Raw genomic sequence first — 19,643 nt, 5'->3', positions numbered from 1 at the left:
AAACCCTGAAAATGTTGCTCTCTCCGGTATTTATGACGTTACGAGGGATCAGAAATAAGAACTGATCAATACACCGGCACCAGGCTATCAGCTGATATCGATATCGTATCAGCATCAATAACAGCCGATAAAAAAAAATGTAAGAGTAGAAGAAGAAACGGGAGAAACATGCGTGAACCGTGTTACAGGTGTTGATGTTGCATAATTTGTCCTGTAGAGGGCGCCCTGCTGCTGCTGCAGGCTGGCACAGCGTAAACGAGCAAACGAGTAATCCAGCAAAACAGGATTAAACCCAGAAAGGACTCGTTAATAACGACACTAACAAGCGTCAGGCAAAGATGTTTGTGTTTTATGTCCCTGAAATGTCCCACATATCGAATGTTTTAGTCGCCAAATACAAACGTCAGCCTAAAAATCCTGCATCTGTCGGCCGCATCAGAAATACAGGAAAAAACCAAATGATTGTACTAGGGCTGCTCGATTATGGCAAAAATGATAATCACGATTATTTTCACTGAAATTGAGATCACGATTATTTGACGATATTTATTTAACCCTTTAAGACCTACCATAGAACCAAGTCCACCAGAGCTTATATTATTTTTTTTACATGCTGTAGTGCCATTTGTGGGAGCATTTCAAGTTGCTATACATCAATACAACTGTTGTAGCCCATATTTTAATAATATGTATGCATTAAGTCCATAGTAACAACATTAATTGCAAACAAGTGCAATAAACTACAAAAAAATTGAAAATCGTTTTTGTTTTTTTACATATATTTCTACTTGGAGAAATTTAAGAGGTTTATCCCTCAAAACTTTAAATACAAAAAAAGTTGCAAAAAATAGTTTACAACAACAGGAAATTTATTTTGAGTGTCTTCATAGTTTTATTTTGGAGATACAGCAATTTTTATATACTGCAGGAAAAACAAAAAAACAATCCTATGATGCAAATTTGCAAAGAAAACAGCAGGTGCATCAAAATAAACTATTTCCAGCAGTGCAATTCAAGTCCTAAGCATCCCAGCAACTATTCAGAAAAGTCAAACATGACTTATAAAAACACTAGTATAGGCTTTTAAGGCCTACAAGTAAAAAACTAGATTTTCTGCGAAAATGACGTCACTTCTGGTTTCGGGCAGGAAATGCGATAGTTCCCGTTGACGTCTTTTTCAAAGTGGGAAGTGTTAAGAACAGCTGATGGATCGGCAAAGCGTGTTTCTGGAATATTATGTTTTTGTTGCTGCAAGTGCTTTTTATGCACTTTTTGCAAAGCTTTATGTGGAAGGAAACCGTGACCGAGGACAAGCTGATGGCATAAGATGCAAGTACAACTCCTCCGGTTTCATATGCAAAACAAATTATTGCGCTAGCTTACATGGTTCAGGTTCTACAGGGATATAAAAATGGTTAGGCAAAACGGAGCATGCTGCTCTGACCGGCTTTAAAGGGTTAACAATAACAATGTGTTGAATAATGACTTTAAAAAAGAATATAAAATAGTGTGCAAATACTGATAACAGTGCAAATGTTTGCAATATAAGAAATAAATGAAAAATGTAAACATCTATGTTTAGTGAACTTTGCAGTGTTGCTCTGTGGTGCAGCTACTACATCCTAGCAAAGTTTACACACTGTGTCTACTTGATCCACGTCTGACTCCGCGAACCCATAATGTTTCCACACCACTGAAGTTTTGGTTTTTTTACCTCTCTTTTCAACCAACAGCAGTCACTCTCTCCTCTCCAAATAACTTCTGCTTAGCTTTCCGAGCTTCCCTCGGGTCCTCTTAATTGTTGTGACGCGTGTTCGAAATGGAGAGCGGTGCGCTCGATTTACCACACGGAGCAGCGCGAGAGTAAAGCATGAGGGAGGAGCTAATAATCGGCTCAGTCGTTTTTAATGATCGTTGAAAGCCCAGATCGTAATCGTGATTAAAATTCGATTAATTGAGCAGCCCTAGATTGTACTGAGAGGATGTAGGAGGAGAAGATGAAATATCATAAAAAGTCTTTTTTTTAAAGACTGAACTGATTTACCTGGAAAAAAAGTTTTTCAATTATTTAGTTTTAAAATGAATAAAAGTCAAAATTATACCTGAAAAATTAAACTGGAGCAATGAAGCGATCACAGCGATCACGTCTCCTGATGCAGAGAACGAGCTTCAGACTGAACAGCTGCAACCCTAAACCCTCCAGACCTTCACCTCCACCCTCCTCATCGCTGCCAGCAGCCGTCAGGTGTCACACACAGTATTAGATTCCTCATCACGCACACTGAGAGGAGGAGGAGGATTCCTGGAGTCGGGCTTTCTAATAAAGCTTTTTCTCTGAAGTCAAGAGCGGCCTCTGTCACAGCGACTCGTTCCTGACTATGTTTTACAAGTCAGACCTGACTGCTGAGCGGCTGAGAGGCTCCACAGGTCTGATGAAGAGTCACGTTTCCACTCAAACACGCAGCTTTCATTCTAGTTTCTGATGGCGGGCGGTTATAAAGACGGCTCGCTGTCACCTTAGCAACACTGAGGATTAAAAGCGTTCGTCCTCAGTGAGATGAAGACGTGCTTCCAGTTTTTGAAGCCTGAGGAGTTCGTGTGATTGCTGATGCAGCAGGACTCAAAGTGAAACCAGAATCAGTGACTGGGATCAACAACGACTAAAAACATCAGACAGATCGTGCTGTGTAATCATGCTGCTTCCTGTTTACCTTTGACCTCCTCGCCCAGCCTGCCGTGGTGGTTCTGCTTCTCCTCCGGACCTCCCTGCTCCTCCTGACGCTGCTCCTCAGAGTCCAGCCTGAGCTCCAGCTCGGCCAGCCTGCTGTGGAGCTCCAGGTCGAGGCCCAACCCGGAGCCCCCCGACTGGCCCGCGAACGTCTCGCCTGACAGGAAGGTAGCGTCCGTGACCAGGGGCGAGCACGGCGGAGACAGCGAGGAGAGAGACGAGCGCGGGGATAAGGAGTTCATTGAGCGCGGGGTTTCTGACAGTTTGAGGGCCTGGATCCTGGAAGGCTCCGCCCCCACGCCAGCCCCTGTGCCTCCTCCAGTGTCTCCTCTGGTGCCTCCCGACTTGCTCTGGGGTCTCCCGGCGTCTTTTGTGCCGCTGCCGGTCACCACCTCGTGCTCGTGTATGGTGGTGATGGAGCTGGAGGGCCGGTACCCTCCTTGGACGCCCTCCTGCAGGAGGCTGTCCAGCTTGTTCTGGAAGTCCGGGTCGGCCAGCTCCGGCTGCTCCAGGTAGATGTCGGTGAAGCTGAGGGAGGAGGTGGAGCCAAGGCTGGAGGTGGTGGCCAGCGAGCCGCGGCTGGAGGTCAGAGAGCCTCGACTGCTGCCGGACGAACAGGAGAGGGTGCTGGCCGACAGGCTGAGGAGGAAGAGGGAGGAAGTTAACCACAGACACAATGACGCGTGAGTCGGCCGATCGGTGCAATCGTGTCAACGTTGGAGCGCGAGTCTGTTCACCTGCATCTACAAACACAAGTCCGTTTCTCGTATCTGCGGCGCTACGTCTCAAACGTTAACCCGCTGCTCGGCTTCATTATGATTTCAAAAACATATTTAAAGAGTCTTGGTTGACGTTTGTTTGCTTTGCTTCTTTTCTTTGAATAATTGAAACGACTGTGGACAATAAAACCCGTTTTTTGACTTCTTCGTGATAAATAAAAGTCGTCCTCGTCGCTCCACCTCGGCCTCTGGACGACGAGCTAATTAAAGCGTGACGGCTCGTTGACACGGACGCGGCGCACTTCCTGTCCTGTTACATCCACCAAACTCGGGAGGAGACGGAGAAGCCGACAGCGCTCAACTTGTGGTGTTGAGCTTCATACGGCACTGATTTTATATGAGCAGAATAACAACACAAACGCTTTCATCCGTGGGAAACGTTCGGCCGCTAAAGGTCGAATATTTCCATCTGTCGACCGCCCGCTGAGAGCGAGCAGAGAGAAATCTGTCCCACCAACGAGAAACAAACCACGACACAAACATTTAACAAAAACACTTCTGCTCCACTGATCCACATCATTTTTCTGCATCCTTATTTCTACTTCATGTCTTTTTATAAATAAGGTCTTAAAATGAGTGACACAGAGCACAGAGTCCGTTTTACGTTCCCTTATTTAACGCACTTTTATGTACTTCCTGTTATTTCTGCCCATTTGGTTTAACATATTCAATGCCTGATTCTGTCTTGAGCCTTTATTTTGAAAAAAAAACTGTGGAAACTGAAACTTCAGTCTCACTTCTGCAGATTCTTCCATCATTCTCTGAGTAATCGTAAACTTTAAAGACGTGTTAATTATCTTTAATGAGCTCAACGAGAAGCACGAACCTCTTGAGCTGCGTGTGCAGCATGGTGGCGAGGCGAACGTTCTCCTCCAGCTCTCTGACCAGCTTGTTCCTCTTGCAGTGAAGACGAAGCCTGAAACAACAAGAACACAAAGACGCCGTTTAGTTTCTGCAGTACAGAAACAAATCGATGCCGACAGCAGCTCCTGAACGCCACACAATCTGCAGCAGTTAAGGAGATCTACAGCCTCGGTGCAAACAGACGTCTCCCTTTTACACATTTTTATTTAAACCTCTGACTCCTCGCCATCAGGATCAGGACACCATGGAGACACCGCCATCTTCTCTCCGCATGTTAACAACCCCTGCAGCAGGGTGACGTCCTCCCCGAGGCCGCTTACAGCAGGTCGAGGTCTTTCTCCGTCCTCTCGCCACCGTCTTATCACAATAAAGCTAGGACATCTTTTATTTACAGTGTGTGCTTCTCCACCAAAGGCATTCAGATAGTTTTAACTAGTAAATGTGCATTAAGGACATTTCAGGAGCTGTTAAAGGAGCTGCAGAAACCCTGCTGTCCACATGGAGGCAGACCTGAGCAACACTCAGACTGAACCGCCCAAAATCTTTAACCAGAACCTGCAGGTGTGTGTGTGTGTGTGAGTCTGTGTGTGCGAGTGTGTGTGTGTGAGTGAGTGTGTGTGTGTGTGCGAGTGTGTGTGTGTGTGTGTGTGTGTGTGTGTGTGTGTGTGTGTGTGTGTGTGTGTGTGAGTGAGTGTGTGTAAGGGGGGGAGAAGGTGGACTAAAAGAGGTTCTTGTTCTTTGTGTAGCCTCTCAGGTTACAGGAACAGGAGACGCGACACAAAGAGAGTCTGAGCTCAGGTAGAGTCTGACCTGAACAGGAACAACAGGAGTCCTGTTGGAGGATGAGGAGGAGGGGGGGGGGGGGGGGGGGGGGTCTGTGGTATTCAGGAAATGTGAAAGTGGTGCTACGAGGCTAGGAGGGATGCAAGGGACTGATGATGATGAGGAGGAGGAGATACTTTATGCTCTTTGGGGAGGGCTGACGTCTGTAAAGGTCAGCTGCATCACCAGCTGGTAAGGACATAATGACGCTGTTTACACACACCTGTCATCACCTCTGACCTCCTTTACGCTGCAGCTGCTTTTTAGTTTCTGCAGATGCGTTCAGGAACTGAACCAGCAGGTGATTGATGAGGCGCTGCCGTACCATCGGGCTCTTCGTACAGGTCGCCACCGCGGATCGGCTCCCGGCCCCGCACCCTCTGCAAGTGCACGAGGTTCCTCATCGCTGCACCGTGCATGACGAGCAAAGGTAAATCACTCCCCGCTGGAGTTGCATAACACACTGAAGCTTGCGACTTTGTGCTTTTTATACCGCCTCCAGATTACAGGAGGTACACCGAGGGAACCGCACTCACAGCGAGTCCTGCTGCAGCAAACCACAGGAGGAGGAACGGTTATCCGAGCACGGCGAGAAAATACAAATGTCACACAGCAGGACGCTGACAACCTGCAGAGTATAACCTGCAAACCCAGACGCTCCCTGAACGCATCACACACAAACAAAGTTTTGGTAAAGTGCGTTTTCACACTAACGACTGGAACCGAATCCTGGTTCTAAAAGTCAGGAAAAAATGAAAGCCGCGGTGTCAGGGCGACGTTTCTCTGGGTTTTGAACTGTGATTTGTAGCATCAGCGCTCACCCTGCAGCACACGTTCTCATTACAGTCGTACATTAATCACCTTTCGGTCAGCGCCTTGCTCTGGTTGTCTCTGGCGGCCTGCAGGTCTCGCTCCAGCCGCTTCTTCTCGGACTCCAGCTTTTCTGCGTCGTTGGGCTGCAGCCGCTGCCGCGGGCTGATGTACTGCAGCTCCTTCAGAAGCTCCTCCTTCTCGTTGATGAGGATGAGGCGGTCCCGCTCCGGGTCCAGCAGCCCCGGCCACGCCTCGCTGTCCAGTTTGGCGATCTGCACCTCGATGGTGGCGATCCTGGGAGAGGAAACGAAGGACACAGTTTCAGCTTTTTCAACAGAAATCGTCGTTCCAGCCGTAAACAAACGTAACACTTTAAAATCACCTTTAAGCCCAGAATCAGGCAGATTATCAGGAGCAAACAGACTTTAAATGCACCGCGACGTCTCGCTAGTTTGATTAAATCTCACATTTTTGTGCTGAAGATCAGACTTTTTCATCTCAGAGATTCTGAGGGGTTTCCTTCTAGTATCCACCTCCAGCCTCATCATTATCTAAGCTCTACATTTGAATCAGCTGACAGTGTGAGAGACAGACGGTTACCTTCTCTTGGCCTCCTCGTACTTCAGGCTCACACGAACCTTCTCGGCCAGTTTGTTGCTGCTGGTCATGAACTGAATGAAAACAAACGAAACAGCACGATGGAGGTTAAAACTCAACGTTTTACTGACAACACTCATTGAAAACTGTGGACAGTGTGAGATTCCACTTCCACTAATGTTCCACAACAACAGCGTTCGACCATCTTGACACACCAAAGAAGAAGAAAATAATAAAGAAACTAGCTGTGGAGTTATAAGTACACTGGATTATATTTGACAATTAATTATGGCGAACAGTCATAATCAACGAGTTCGTGCCCTGGACGCGCTCCGGCTCGGGGCTTACCTCGGCGGGGATGTCAGTCTGCGAGCTGGCGTCGGAGTAGAGCCGCGGGACGGACAGGTCGGAGTTTGCAAGCGAGGTGCTGCTGCCCCACAGCTCCTGCTGCGAGCCCGAGTCCAGCCGGAAGCCGTCCTTCAGCACCGCCAGTTTCTGCAGGAACACGAGACAAACAGAGAGGGCGCCGAAGGTCACAGCACGAACCGCAGCGAGGAAAGAGGCGCAGAATCACGACAGCATCGCAGAACGCTTAACAGCCACCATCATCATTATTGTTGCTATTATAAACCTTTAAAACCTGCGCATATATTAAGTGAATTACAATTTATATTTGTGATTTATTACATTATTTCAGTATAAAAATCACAGAAATAAGACCATCGGATTCCACCTGCGTGAGGGTGTCAGTCAAATGTTTGTGAGCCCGACATTCCTTTCAAATGCTCTGACCTTTGCCCTCGAGTCGTATTCGATCATCGAGGAACTGAAGATGAGAATCATTTATGAACTGCAGCCTGTTTGCACAGAGCCACTCAGTGAAAGGCGCTCAGGGCAAAGGGCAGGCGTGAAGGAGCGACTCCTGAAAGTGAAAAAGGAGACGCTGCTTCTGTGTTTGCGCTGCAGCCGCTAAAGCCGCCGCGTTCCCTTTCATCTTTACGACCACGATGAAGTCTGCGGTTGGTTTTGAAGTGTGCTGAGGATTGCAGCTTATCCCCGCTTTTATATGGAGCAGAAAAATAACACTACACCTCCATCATTACAGCATTTACAGTCCCACAGTTTTATCTGCAGCTCCATTAACGCGTGAAACGCTTTAAATCAGCTTCTCTGCAGATCTGTCAGCTGAATGTTGGTGCTACCAAATCTCCAGTTTAACCACCTCCCGAAGGCGTTGGACTGGATTCAGATGTGGGGACTGAGGAGGTCACTGATCTCCTGCCCCGTCCTCCTGCAGTCAGCCGTGAAGAGCCGAGAACAAACCAACACGACCGGACGACTGGGCGGGACTGAGGTATCCAACGAGTGCCTCCCCAGACCTTCACTGATCCACCAAACCGGTCAGGCAGCGGAACGTTCTGCAGACCCTCCCACGTCTGACACATGTGCTCAGGGTGTGGCCTCTGCAGGGTCCAGGTCACCTCACGCTAACAGCAGCGAAAAGACATCAGTGTGAAACTGTCCCTGTGGGGTTTGTGTCATCATTGCCCCTCTGGTGCACCTTGTTAACGTCATTCAGGCCAAAGCAGCTGAACCTGATCAACACCCCCCTCTGATACTAACTGATGACATCAGACTTCATGCAGTACTCCGATAGAACAGGATTCCTTTAATATTTGTGTATATACTCATATTCAGAAATAAATGTGTGGTTGTTGACATGCAGATATACGATGTGAACACACAGGAACAGACAGCCTGACAGACGGAGCTGTCAGCTGCAGATGGTAGAGGGGGAGGAGGAGGGAGACGGACAGAAGGAGGAAGGCAGCAGATTATTTATTATTGAAGACACTTTCCTCCTCCTACCTCCGAAGCAATCTGCAGTCACAGCACACCTGACGGTTTCCATCTTTATGTGCGTCGCAGTGAATTTTTACAATGATGCACTTCAAATGCACACGTCTGCACCCTCAGCTCCGTAAATTACCACCGCATACGTTTTCAAGTCGTTGCATCAGAGCCCAAAAAACGACACATCAAACACTCGAAGTTCGTCTCAGTGCACACCTGTAAACAAACCCTCATCCTCTTCATGCAACTTTAATCCCCCTGCAGCCGTGGAGGAAATATGGACGAGTTAATGCTGTAATGAAAGGACGTGGAGGAGCGAATGGGTGCCGGGAGATACCGGCGTAGGTCGCCATGAGGCCGTCATTCATGCAAAACAGAGAGCTGCAACCTGAAGCTGTGGGAGAAGAAAAGCAGACCGAGCGGCCTTTAAACGGCTCGACACACATGACGGCCTGCAGGCTTTTTAAAAGTCACTTCAGCGTGAGTCACTGTGTACATAAGATACAGTACATGAAAACAAGATAACAGAGAGCCTGGAGCTGAAGCTACACTTCAGGACTCGAAACCTCTTTAAAAATGCCTTAGATTAAAATTAGGATCAACTTTTTGTGCAAACACTGATACCAGTTTAATATTAACAGCGAGGAAGAATGAAAGCTTTGTTCACGTTAACGATAATTAAACACGTCCGTTTGCTCCTCGAGCATTTCAGCAGCAGCTTTAACCACCGACTTCTCCGCGAGTCAACCGAGCTTTCCATCTCTGTAATCCAGCCCGCCGTCTTCTTTTTACCTTCAGGTTCCTGCCGCCGTTATCACCCCGGTCCCGTGGTCACCAACGGGTGGATCGCGGTCCAGGTCTGGACCCATCTTTACAGGCCCAAGTTATTTTAATCTTTTGTCTTTATGTTGGTGTACGTACAGACGAATGCTTTCTAACTGTGTCCATGTGATGCTGCTCGGCCAATCACATCAATTACAGAGTGAAAACAGAAAAACAGGAAGCAGCTGAGCTAGTTCACTGTAAATGCATCTGATGGAATGAATAAAACCTTAGAGGAGCCTCTCCTCATCATTTAAATGTATGTTCTTTGTTGTATTTGACAGCTCGACTGCACGCAGACACTGAATTCTTTAAGGCTGTTTTCCTCTAACCGGACCTCCTTAAATCGTAGCTGGATCCCCTTCCGTTGGCCGAGCTGGGTCTAACCCTCAGACACTTGTATTTTTAATGCTTTACGTGAGTGCTGACGTACCAGCCCGACGTTGCCTCGCGGTTTTAACGGCGTCAGTCTCTCCCACTTTACGATGACGTAAACAGCTGCACCGCAGACGTTCAGACGTTCTCTTACAGAGTGAGAAATGCCAATCACATTACTGCGATACAGAATGACACCTGATCGTTTTTTTATCGATGCCTTTGACTGAACTCACACGGCGTCTGCTCCACGAACACTTTAAGACCATCGCCTCTGTCCTCGTCATCATGTGACACACGTGCACAGCTGTAAGATGAACATACACGATGCTCCCAGCTCGTCTAAACTGAACTCAAACCTTTAACCAAGCCAAGCAAGGTCCTGCGTCCAAAAGTTCAGCTGCACATTAACATCGAGTGCCCTCCTGTCGATGAACGAAAGGAGGAAGAAAGACGATCCAAACGCCGGCGTGAAGCACATAGAGTCAAGGTAGCTCTGTGGTTTTATTTTGAAAGGTCACGCTCTGCTGAAACATCCTCACAGCTGTCTGATGTTTTTAACCGTTTATTGGTCCAAACTGCTTCTTCACGCAGGTCGAGGTAGATTTATCATCTCTCCAGACGTCCCAGAGTAACTGTTAAGCCTTAAATAAGCCATAAATTACACGTGAAGCCTGCTGAGAGTGTAAATGTGAGAAGTCCAGGCTTCCTACCTGCATGAGCTCCTGCTTCTCCTTCTCCCCGGAGCTGATGGCGTCGCGGATGGAGCGCACCTCGCTGAGGATGGCCTGGGCCTCCTGCAGCCTGTAACCGGACGGGCTGTTGGACACCTTCTGGTCGATCCTGGAGGAGGAAGAGAAAGAGGAGGAGGTCAGTTAGGATTCAGATTGAAAACCAAGTGAGCAGATGTTTGTTCACTTAGCGGCGCTTTGATACAGGGCCAGAGGAAGCTGCTCAGCGCGAGCACGTCACTCAGCAGTCTTCTCACCTTCGTGGTTTCCAGTAAAAACACGTCATTCAACATCTATCGGCTCTGACTTTTTACTCTTTGTGGCAGAGCGATACACATCGAGTGTAAATGTCAGGGACGAGGTTTGGATTCCACTCATGACTGTAAATCGAGCTCCGATGAACCGAGCTTTGATTTTTCCCCCAGTTTCGGGTACGTCGCGCCCCACAGGTGACCTCAAGTGAGTCAGAACTGAGGAAGCCGACAGGGCCGCGTTCTGACATTAAATCGGAATAATTGTGTGAAAATACGGTCAGGATGTTCTCCCACAGCCGTCCTTTCTCACAGGCATCACAAGCTCAAACGCAACCTTACTGCCCTGCAAAAAATACCATTTACTACGCCATAAATGTGCAACAGTCTTGTATAATTTAGATGGATTCATGAATCCCACGCCTTGTTTCAGATTAAAAGACTCTTCCAGCTCTACTGGTGAACTCATAACTGTCACTGGTATGAATGAGTCACCAGTTTATCAGCCAACGTGTAATCAGGCTGTTGACTACATCAAACCCTCTGCAGGAAATGGTGGCCGGTCTCTGAATCGCTCAGGGAGGCGGATGAGGTCCAAGCTTCGCCTCGCTGGGTTTTTATTTGTTTCTGTTTGTTTTTGCTGTGAAACAGCTGATGGGACAGATGTTTTCAGGACGCGAGTGAGTGTTTAATCCCTCCTCTAATCGGCCCACAGACCTTTCAAATATGATGGATGATTTATTCTATATTTTAATGAGAAATTAAAAATAACAACACGCTCAGTCGTGGTTGATATTTTAAAAACCGAGCAGTCAGTGGAACGTGTCAGTAATTCCAACTCTAACTACGACGAGGGTCGACTGTTGGTTCAGGTGAGACGCAGGATCCCTGTCACGGCTGCGAGTGCAGCTTGGCTGCGCTCGGAGGCGGCGGCAGCAGCCGTGTAAAGCCCGTCATCGGTAAGTCATGCATGCATCTGAACAACCGGCCCGTCCACATTCTTCAGAGAGGGAAGAGGGGAGGGAGGATCGGGCCGAGAGGGAGCGAGCGAGCGAGGGACAAAACAAGGTAGAGCAGGAATGAGGAAGCGAGCAGGGAGGGAGGCACTTGTCTGTAACAGGCCGAGGGGACGAGTAATCCTCTGAAATCCCTCTCAGACATGGACTCATGTTCACTGAAAGCAGCGCTTCAGATCTAAACGTGCACACACACACACACACACACACACACACACACACACACACAGATATATATATAATTTATACAGGAGAGGAGTGTTTGCTGAAGGGGGAGGTGCCCTCTGGGTTTTTATGGTCGAGGGAGGTCACCTGGACCTGGTCATCAGCAGGTCCTGCTCCCGTTTGGGTAAACACGCCTGACACATGTGACCTCAGACTCGCGTCCGCACTGAAACCCGCAACTTTAAGGCTGATTCACGGTCACGAGCACGTTTGACTCCGAGTCCTGTCAGACGAGGGCGGGCAGCTCATGAAAATCACTGTGCTTGGTAAGTAGTGTAGTATATTAATCAGCTGTAATCTTTAGGCTCCACCTTTAATACCAAATATAACAACACGTACTTCAATTTACTGAACAGCCATTTATCAATAAACTGAACACATGTATTCAGATTAATCACTTCATATATTTGGACTATTCTCCTTTCAGCTCAGTGTGAAGCTGAAACATCGATAAAGGTTCAAATTAATCTCTGTCTAATTTACAATCACAGGCACATCTGCGAGGTTTCCCTCCATGTTAACAGATTATATTATAATCCTCTACGAGAGCAGGGATGTTGGGCACCTGTCACATCAGCCCTGCCACTTTGTCTCAGCCGGTCTCTGTATTATGACAGACTGGATCAAAGAGCGATTGCAGACCTGCTGCCGTCTACAACATCCTGGACTTCATTGCATACAGTGTCTGTTTTCCTGAGTGTGCCTGAAGTGTTCAGAAGAAATCAAATCTTTTTCCTTCGTGCTAAAAAATGTGATTTCACGTCAAAACGATCCCAGTCCAGTGTTTTTCTCCTTTAAACATCCAGATTTGTGTGTAATGTTGATGTTTGATGGGACAGCCTGGTTGTTGAATTTGTGGGGAATGCTTTACTGCATCTTTGGTTACAATACTTGCTTGGATTTGATGCATTTATACGTTAGAGCTTGTGCAGGAGCTACAGGTGGATCTGCTGCGAGGCCTCGTTTCCATTTTTCAGAGCGCGGTCCAATGAACGAAGCTAAACTCAAGTCCCGGGAAGCCTGCGTTTACTTTTGGGTTTACATTTTTCTCTCTTTTTTTGCTCGTAAACTTTCACTCTCGTGTGTGGCAGTGAAAACTTATCAGGAGCCGAGCATGTGGCTGCATTCCAGTCTGAGCCGGGGGGGGATTGGCTGTCCGGACGCCGTCTGCGTAGCGAGTGGAGCGGGAGGGGAAAGTCGCGGAGGAATGCCGTCCGACCGCTCGCTCTTTAATCCTCCTGACACTCTCACTGTGCCGTGAGGGGCAAGACAAACAGACCCAACATTCCTGTTCGCACACAGAGGGAAAAAAGCCTCGGCCACTTTAAGTTCATATTCGGAGGGGTGGAAGCAGGTCAGAGGCGAGCGCTCACATCTGCATTGTTCCTGATAGAGTTTAACGATCAGAAGGAATGTGTGATATCAGCCGAGGCAATAAGTGGCGGCTCGTTTACACCACTTCAATCTCCACTTTCACGTTTACAGTTACACACACACACACACACACACACACACACACACACACACACACACACACACACACGGGAAAATTCCAAACATCGCTTCACTGTGATGCAGACAACAGAGGAGAGCACGGCGACGATATCGGTCAGAATCTGACACGTTCATGAATTCATGTGACGTGTTTTTCTGATTCTCCTGATCTCAGCTAGAAGACGCTTGTGTTCATTTTATTTATTTATTTTTTCAGTTTATTCATTTTTATTGTTGCCCGTTTTGTTTTCTTGCCGTAGCTCAAGTGCTTCGAATGTAGGGATGGGTATCGAAACCCAGTTCTTGTTGAGAACCGGTTCCCACTGTTTCATTTCCTTGGAATTGTTTGCCATTTTTGCAAACGATTCCCTCATCGATTCCAGAGCGTCATTTACCTGGCAGGAAACACGGCGGCTCAAACGCTCAAAAGTTTGGTTATACTTTACGAGAGCGGATGACAACAGGGCAACTTGCAGTACTTGCAAAGTAGATGTTTCATTTAAGGGAGGAAACACTACGAATATGCAAAAGCATTTGTTCACAAAACACGCGATGACCTTAAATGAATGTCGTGTTTTTAATTCCGCTCCGGACTCGTGAATCTCAACCCAGCAGCGGCGGTAACGTTTGCACGTCCTCTCCCGTTAATGCGGCAGGTAAATAATCAACTAACAGTGCATATTATGTTAGCGCGATCTGCCTTATTACAAACCTGCCATTACTGTGCATGTAGGCGACCACGATGAGACAGACTGAGTCTGGCTCAGATGCTGGTAGTTCTCGCTGCAGTCTACCGGCAGCGTCTCCTTTCAGGCCAGGATAGACGAATGTCACCGAGCAGTGACTCAGTTTGTGGTCAAAGGCTTGCACCCATTTGCCACAGCAGATGATTTTCAGTAAGTGAATGTGTTTAATTGTAGGCAGGGACATTACTGGATATTCTTGTGTAATTGCTACAGAATAATTTATGTTATACTTTGTTATTGCTACAGAAGAATATTTATTTTATTATTTTACATTTACAATTTTTTTTCCTGGGGACCCTGTGACACCCCATTGAAGAGCCGCAGGCTGGATCTCTTAAGATCTCACTGTTGGGTTTGTAAGGCCATGTTACTCCTAAATTTCTATCTTGTTCAAAGAGAAGATATAAAACAAAGTTCTAAGCTAATCTTCTTTTTTAAAAAGAGTTGATAAGAGAATCGATAAAGAATCGAATCATTAAACAGAATCGAAAATGGAATCGGAATCGTGAAAATCTTATCAATACCCATCCCTATTCCAATGATAAAACTTTAATTTCAGACTCTTGAACTGTTATTACTGCATGACAGTTTTTTTCCATCCATCGTGAAGCTTTTCCTCCCAGACCAGACATTTGTGTTAGTGTTAGATTTTTGAATTTTCTGGAATAAAACACAGGTGGTGGTTTACTCTGGATGAGGAACAGGAAGAATGCGAACGATAGCCCTGATGATCTGGGATCTACAGTAACCTGTGGTGAATGAGTTGTTTGTATGATAACCTGGTATAATATTCAAAACTGCACCTCAAAAAAGAAAAAGCCCTCCAGATTTCATCAAACAGGAATATTAATCCTGTGTTTGTTTGTGCCCGAAACGTCAACAAGAACTCGAGAACGGCTTCGGTCACACAATCTGAAATCCTTTTGTTCCTCGTTCGGGACGTCACACCAGCTCTGAACAGCACAAACATGGCTGCGCTTGATTTTCAGCCACAGCATCAGTAAACTTCCTCTTTGGCTGACATGTCGATGCAAACCCAGAATGAAAAAGTGAAAACCTGCCCAACAAACTAATATCGAAACAGCTGAGCATTAATCTTTAGGACGTGGCTGCTGATTGTCTCTCCGGGTGGAATTAATCTACCTGTCTGCCCTTTAAACTGGGCTGTGAGACTGAGGGAAGGTCACACAAACACTTTCTATTCATGTCAGATTCTGACCGCCTCGCAAATTAAATAAGGAGCCGAAAAAGGTGAGGACCGAACCCCCCAGCCGGCTGCTCGCGAGCACGCCTGTCAGCACTGCCCTTCAGCGAGGAGGACGGACTCGCTTTGCACCCCTCTGGACTCCAGCAAGGCAATCGAGGTAACGCAGCAAGAAGACACGGGAAACTTCAAAACTCACTCTTTGAGCGTCTCGAAGCCTTGCTCTTTGTACAGCAGCTCCTGCTTCATACAGGCGAGGTCCCGCTTCAACTTGTTCACCTGAGAAGAGGCAGAGACAGGGTGAGGGTTAGAGACCAAACCTCCAGGACCAAAACGTCTTACATCTTTAAAAGTGGCTCACAAATATGGAGTTTAATGCTTCAGAGCAGCTGAGCTCTGTGTGTTACCCTACAGGTGTTTAAACAAGACATTTCAGACAGTTTTTTCTACTCTCAGATCTGTATGATGTCACAGAGAGGGGCTCTCTCTTTATGGGGGGCAACCAATCAGAAGAACGTTGGCTTAAAAGTAGTTGGAGTGAAGGCGACATGGTTTGTATCAAAGGGAGCCCAGTATCAGGCAAATAAGGATCATTCTGAACCGCGAGTCATGCAAAGCGGCTCTAAAAGAGTCCAAAACATCTCACGAGGAAAGAATGAGTTTGGTATGTGGTCGTGCTGCTTTGAACAAGTTAAAATGCTGACTATGTGGGGGGGCGTGGCCAGAGTTCGACTCAGGTGACTCTTCAAGTGCATAGTTGATCCACAGCCAGGAGGTGTGTGTGTGACGCTCTTTGTTTTTCCCCTTTCAAGATGAACAACAGCAGGGTTTACACCAGCCTAGGAGGCCAGAAAGCTCAACACCCCCACCCTGCAGCGAAGCGCCCGGCAGCCCGCAGTGCCCGCCGGCCGTTAACGTGTAAACTGTTCACTAATCAAAGCAGGTGGGTCGTCCTCTGCTGTAGGTAAATGTGACTCCGTGCTCTCTCTCACCTTATTTTCCTAATGTTTGTTTACATGCCTGCAGGCTCAGCTAACGTTATGCCTCCTATTTGGACGGAGGTGGTCTTACCCGACTTTTGGCCGTGGATATCTCGGCTTTGAGGATGTCCGGGTCGTACTTGCTGGAAGAGGACGATCTGGAATTCACTGTGGAAACAACGGGACGTTAGACGTTAGAGAGGCTGTGATTTCAGCTTCAGGCTGAGGCCGAAGCATTTGGTACAGTCTCAGTGAGGAAACCTCTGCTGAATTAGTTTTTAACAGAAAAGCTGAAAACCCCAAAAAATTATACAGAATTTATTTATTTTTTAAATGTGACAATGTACAGATTAATAAAAACGTTATTTTACTCTTTTTACTTTTATTGAACTATATTTATTAAATATTTGTATTTTTATTCTGAATTTGAATGCATTTTTAATTTCAATTTTTTTATTTTTAAAAATATTTTCATTTTTTATTTTTTATATCTTGATAAATATTTTTATTTTACTTTTACTTGTTTGTTTTTATGTTAACTTTATTGATATTTATAAATATTATATTTATTTGAAAATTTAAAAAAATTTTCTTTTTTCAAATTAAGGAATTGTTTTTACATTTTAAAGTACATTTTATTATTTATTATTTATTTATTAATTTATTAATTCCCTTTTTTTATTTTTAATAGTTTCTTAATTATTTATCTTTCTATATTCTTTTTATTATTTTCTTGTACTGACGACTGTTTTTGACACTTTTCTCACGATCACATGTATGAATGCGTGATTACTGCTGTCACTGTCACACTGTGTGATGCCAGCAGAATTAGGCGTTCTTCCTCCTGCTCTCACATCAGTGTCGTCTGCAGACATCAGTCACAGACTCCTGCTGACCTCCTCTGTCCATCACATCGCAAACACAAAGAGGTCAGAGCTGATCTCTCGTGTAAAATCAGACAGACGGAGGTTTTTGATTTCGGCCGTCACTCACAGCTCGTCTGCGACGTGGACTTGTCCCTCCACGCGTCGTTGAGCTGGCGGTACTCCTGCTGTGCCAGGCGGAGCCTCTGCTCCTTCACCTGGTAGATCTCCTTCTGGGCGCTGAGCGCGTCGCTGGCCACGGCCAGGTAGTCCCGCAGCATGGCCTCCTGCTCCCGCTGCCACTGGGCCCGCGGGTCCTCCAGCTGGGTGCTCTCTGGAGGAAAACACGATGAAGAGGAAACATGAGCAGGAGTTCAAAGGTTGGAAGAGGCACAAAGCTTAAAAACCTTTCTTAGCTTTCTTTTGATGCAGCAGAGGAACTGATCACAGCTTCTTAATGTACAACAGAACAGAAAAGACTGTTACGACAGTGTAATTCAGCAGTGTCCCATAAACCTGCCGGTCCTTTGCTTCATGAAGCTGAGCGGCCTCCAAGCCTGAGCGAGAGGCTGACTGGTGCCTTAGCTCATTCACAGAGGAGGGAGAAACAGGATGATGAGGAGAGAAACTCACTGGTGTTGTGGTCGACATAGTACGCTCCGACGACGGGGTCGTACGCCTCCTCCCAGCCAACCGGCAGCTCGTCCCCAATGCAGTCGGCGAACGTCAGAGGCTTCGTCTGCCTGAGAAACAGAAAAACAGAGTCAGAGCACAGAAAGCTCTTCATCACTCCTCATCATCAGGGCTGCCACAGATCCGGATGCAAAGGAGGGCTCTGACTCGCCTGTTTGCATGAGTTCTACATGTTTTTGTGTTGCCCGCTCGATGTTTAAGATCGAGTCCATTAAAGCTGTTTATTTGGAAACGCGTCCAAATCAAACCCAAACATTCAAACCCTGCTGAATGAACCCACTCAAACACTGTTTTTATCCCCACTCGCTCTCTGTGTGAAAGCTTCTTCAGCAGCAGCAGCAGGAGGAGGGGGATAGGAGAAAGGCTGGGTGTGTAGGGGGGTGGTCCCTGTCACTCATCACAATAGGAGGAAACCGACCCGCCACATTCCACAGGCGGTGGTGACGCATCGCCTGGAGGTTTCCGGGGCAACCTCTCGACCTCAAAGCGCCTTGGCTGACATTAAATATTAAAAATCCCACGTGGACTCATAACAACCACGTTACCGTGTCATATTCTCCACTTCACAGTCCTGCTGTGCGTGAACTGATCTCAGGACATCAACCAGAGGAAAGCTGGGACTTTTTTATTAAATGCCCACTGAAGACTCATTTTATTTTTTATATTACTCCTACACGACATCTTTAGAAAGCGATTTATAATTTAATTTTGAAATTATATTAACTATATGGAAATGGATGGAAAGGAAGGATGCGCCTCCATCTGAGCCGTATTTGTATTTATAGCTTTGCCAGCTTGTCCCCTGCTCTCGGCCTCGCTGTGTGTGCACCTCCTCGCACACAGAGTGGAGCAGGCTTGACTTCAAAGTAAAAGTCGTGCTTTACTGCTGAAACGACACATTTCAAAAAGCCTCAACTTTTACTTTGACGGTCTCCGTTTACAGTTTGCATCACTCTTAGTTTCACAGCTGCTTCATCAGCGGTAACCTGCGAGTAAGCAAAGCACACAGGTCTTTGTCTCAGTACGAGTACCTCTATGTGATCATGTTTCCTCCAGAAACCGCTCGCCAACCATTTTTGATCGTTGCCTCGCCAAATGGTTGCTAAGCGCTCACTGTGTGGCTTAAGTTTCTACTTCCCATGTCTGTGAGTCTGCAAGGGTCCGAGTGATGTAAATTTGACCATCAGACAGCGGGCACAGGGGTTTATATGGATGCCATGTGCCTGTTTTGGTGGTCGCGCACACTCGTCCACAGGCAGAGTCCACAGAAGTACAACCGGAATGACCGAGTGTAATCAAGGCTGTAACGATGACTTTTTGGCACATAAGAGCTCCAGCGAGCATTTTGTTTAGATACGGAAACTCAAACACATCATCCCAGCGTGCCAATTATCAGTTGACAAAAAGCCTGTGTGTGTGTGTGTGTGTGTGTGTGTGTGTGTGTGTGTGTGTGTGTGTGTGTGTGAGATAAAAGCATTTGGATGTGTCTGTGTGCTAAGCTTTGTCCAGACAAACACACAGATGTATGAAATCCTCCCTCGCTGATTCCGAGGCTTGTTGCTAGCGTTTCTTTTCAGCGTTCCTTCGTTATGTCGTGACTGCAGATAAACTCGGAGTCGGCTCACTGCTGACGGCAGAAACTGAACTGGGTCCTTTTTCAGCTGATGAATAATGAAAGGTGCCCGGAGAAGACCCCCTCAGCTCAGCTCTAAATTTAGCCGGGGAAGACGGAGAGGCTGCTGATCCCAGAGAGAGCCGGCAGTCCGACCGGCCGGCAGCTCAGGTA

General features: G+C 46.8%; 1 protein-coding gene and 1 long non-coding RNA gene across 2 annotated transcripts in view; one reads left to right on the top strand and one right to left on the bottom strand.

Annotated features, from left to right (window-relative positions):
* The window catches only part of wwc1 (WW and C2 domain containing 1), a gene marked incomplete at its 5' end in the record, with an annotated part of 43,886 nt that overhangs the window by 10,365 nt on the left and 13,878 nt on the right, over positions 1-19,643 (bottom strand). Inside the window, 10 exon segments of the mRNA XM_082549717.1 lie at positions 2,712-3,367; positions 4,334-4,423; positions 6,055-6,300; positions 6,607-6,677; positions 6,952-7,098; positions 10,368-10,497; positions 15,521-15,600; positions 16,393-16,469; positions 17,295-17,498; positions 17,798-17,907. Coding sequence (XP_082405843.1) covers positions 2,712-3,367; positions 4,334-4,423; positions 6,055-6,300; positions 6,607-6,677; positions 6,952-7,098; positions 10,368-10,497; positions 15,521-15,600; positions 16,393-16,469; positions 17,295-17,498; positions 17,798-17,907 — 1,811 coding nt within the window.
* Positions 11,525-16,408, top strand: LOC309716121. Its single transcript, XR_014279373.1, has 3 exons — positions 11,525-11,595; positions 16,134-16,264; positions 16,348-16,408. It is a non-coding gene; the product is annotated as an uncharacterized lncRNA (long non-coding RNA).

This window comes from Aulonocara stuartgranti (assembly GCF_965226115.1).
Source record: "Aulonocara stuartgranti genome assembly, chromosome: 10".
Lineage (NCBI taxonomy): Eukaryota > Metazoa > Chordata > Actinopteri > Cichliformes > Cichlidae > Aulonocara > Aulonocara stuartgranti.
The sequence above is the reverse complement of the archived record's forward strand: the minus strand, read 5'-3'. Positions and strand labels throughout refer to the sequence as shown.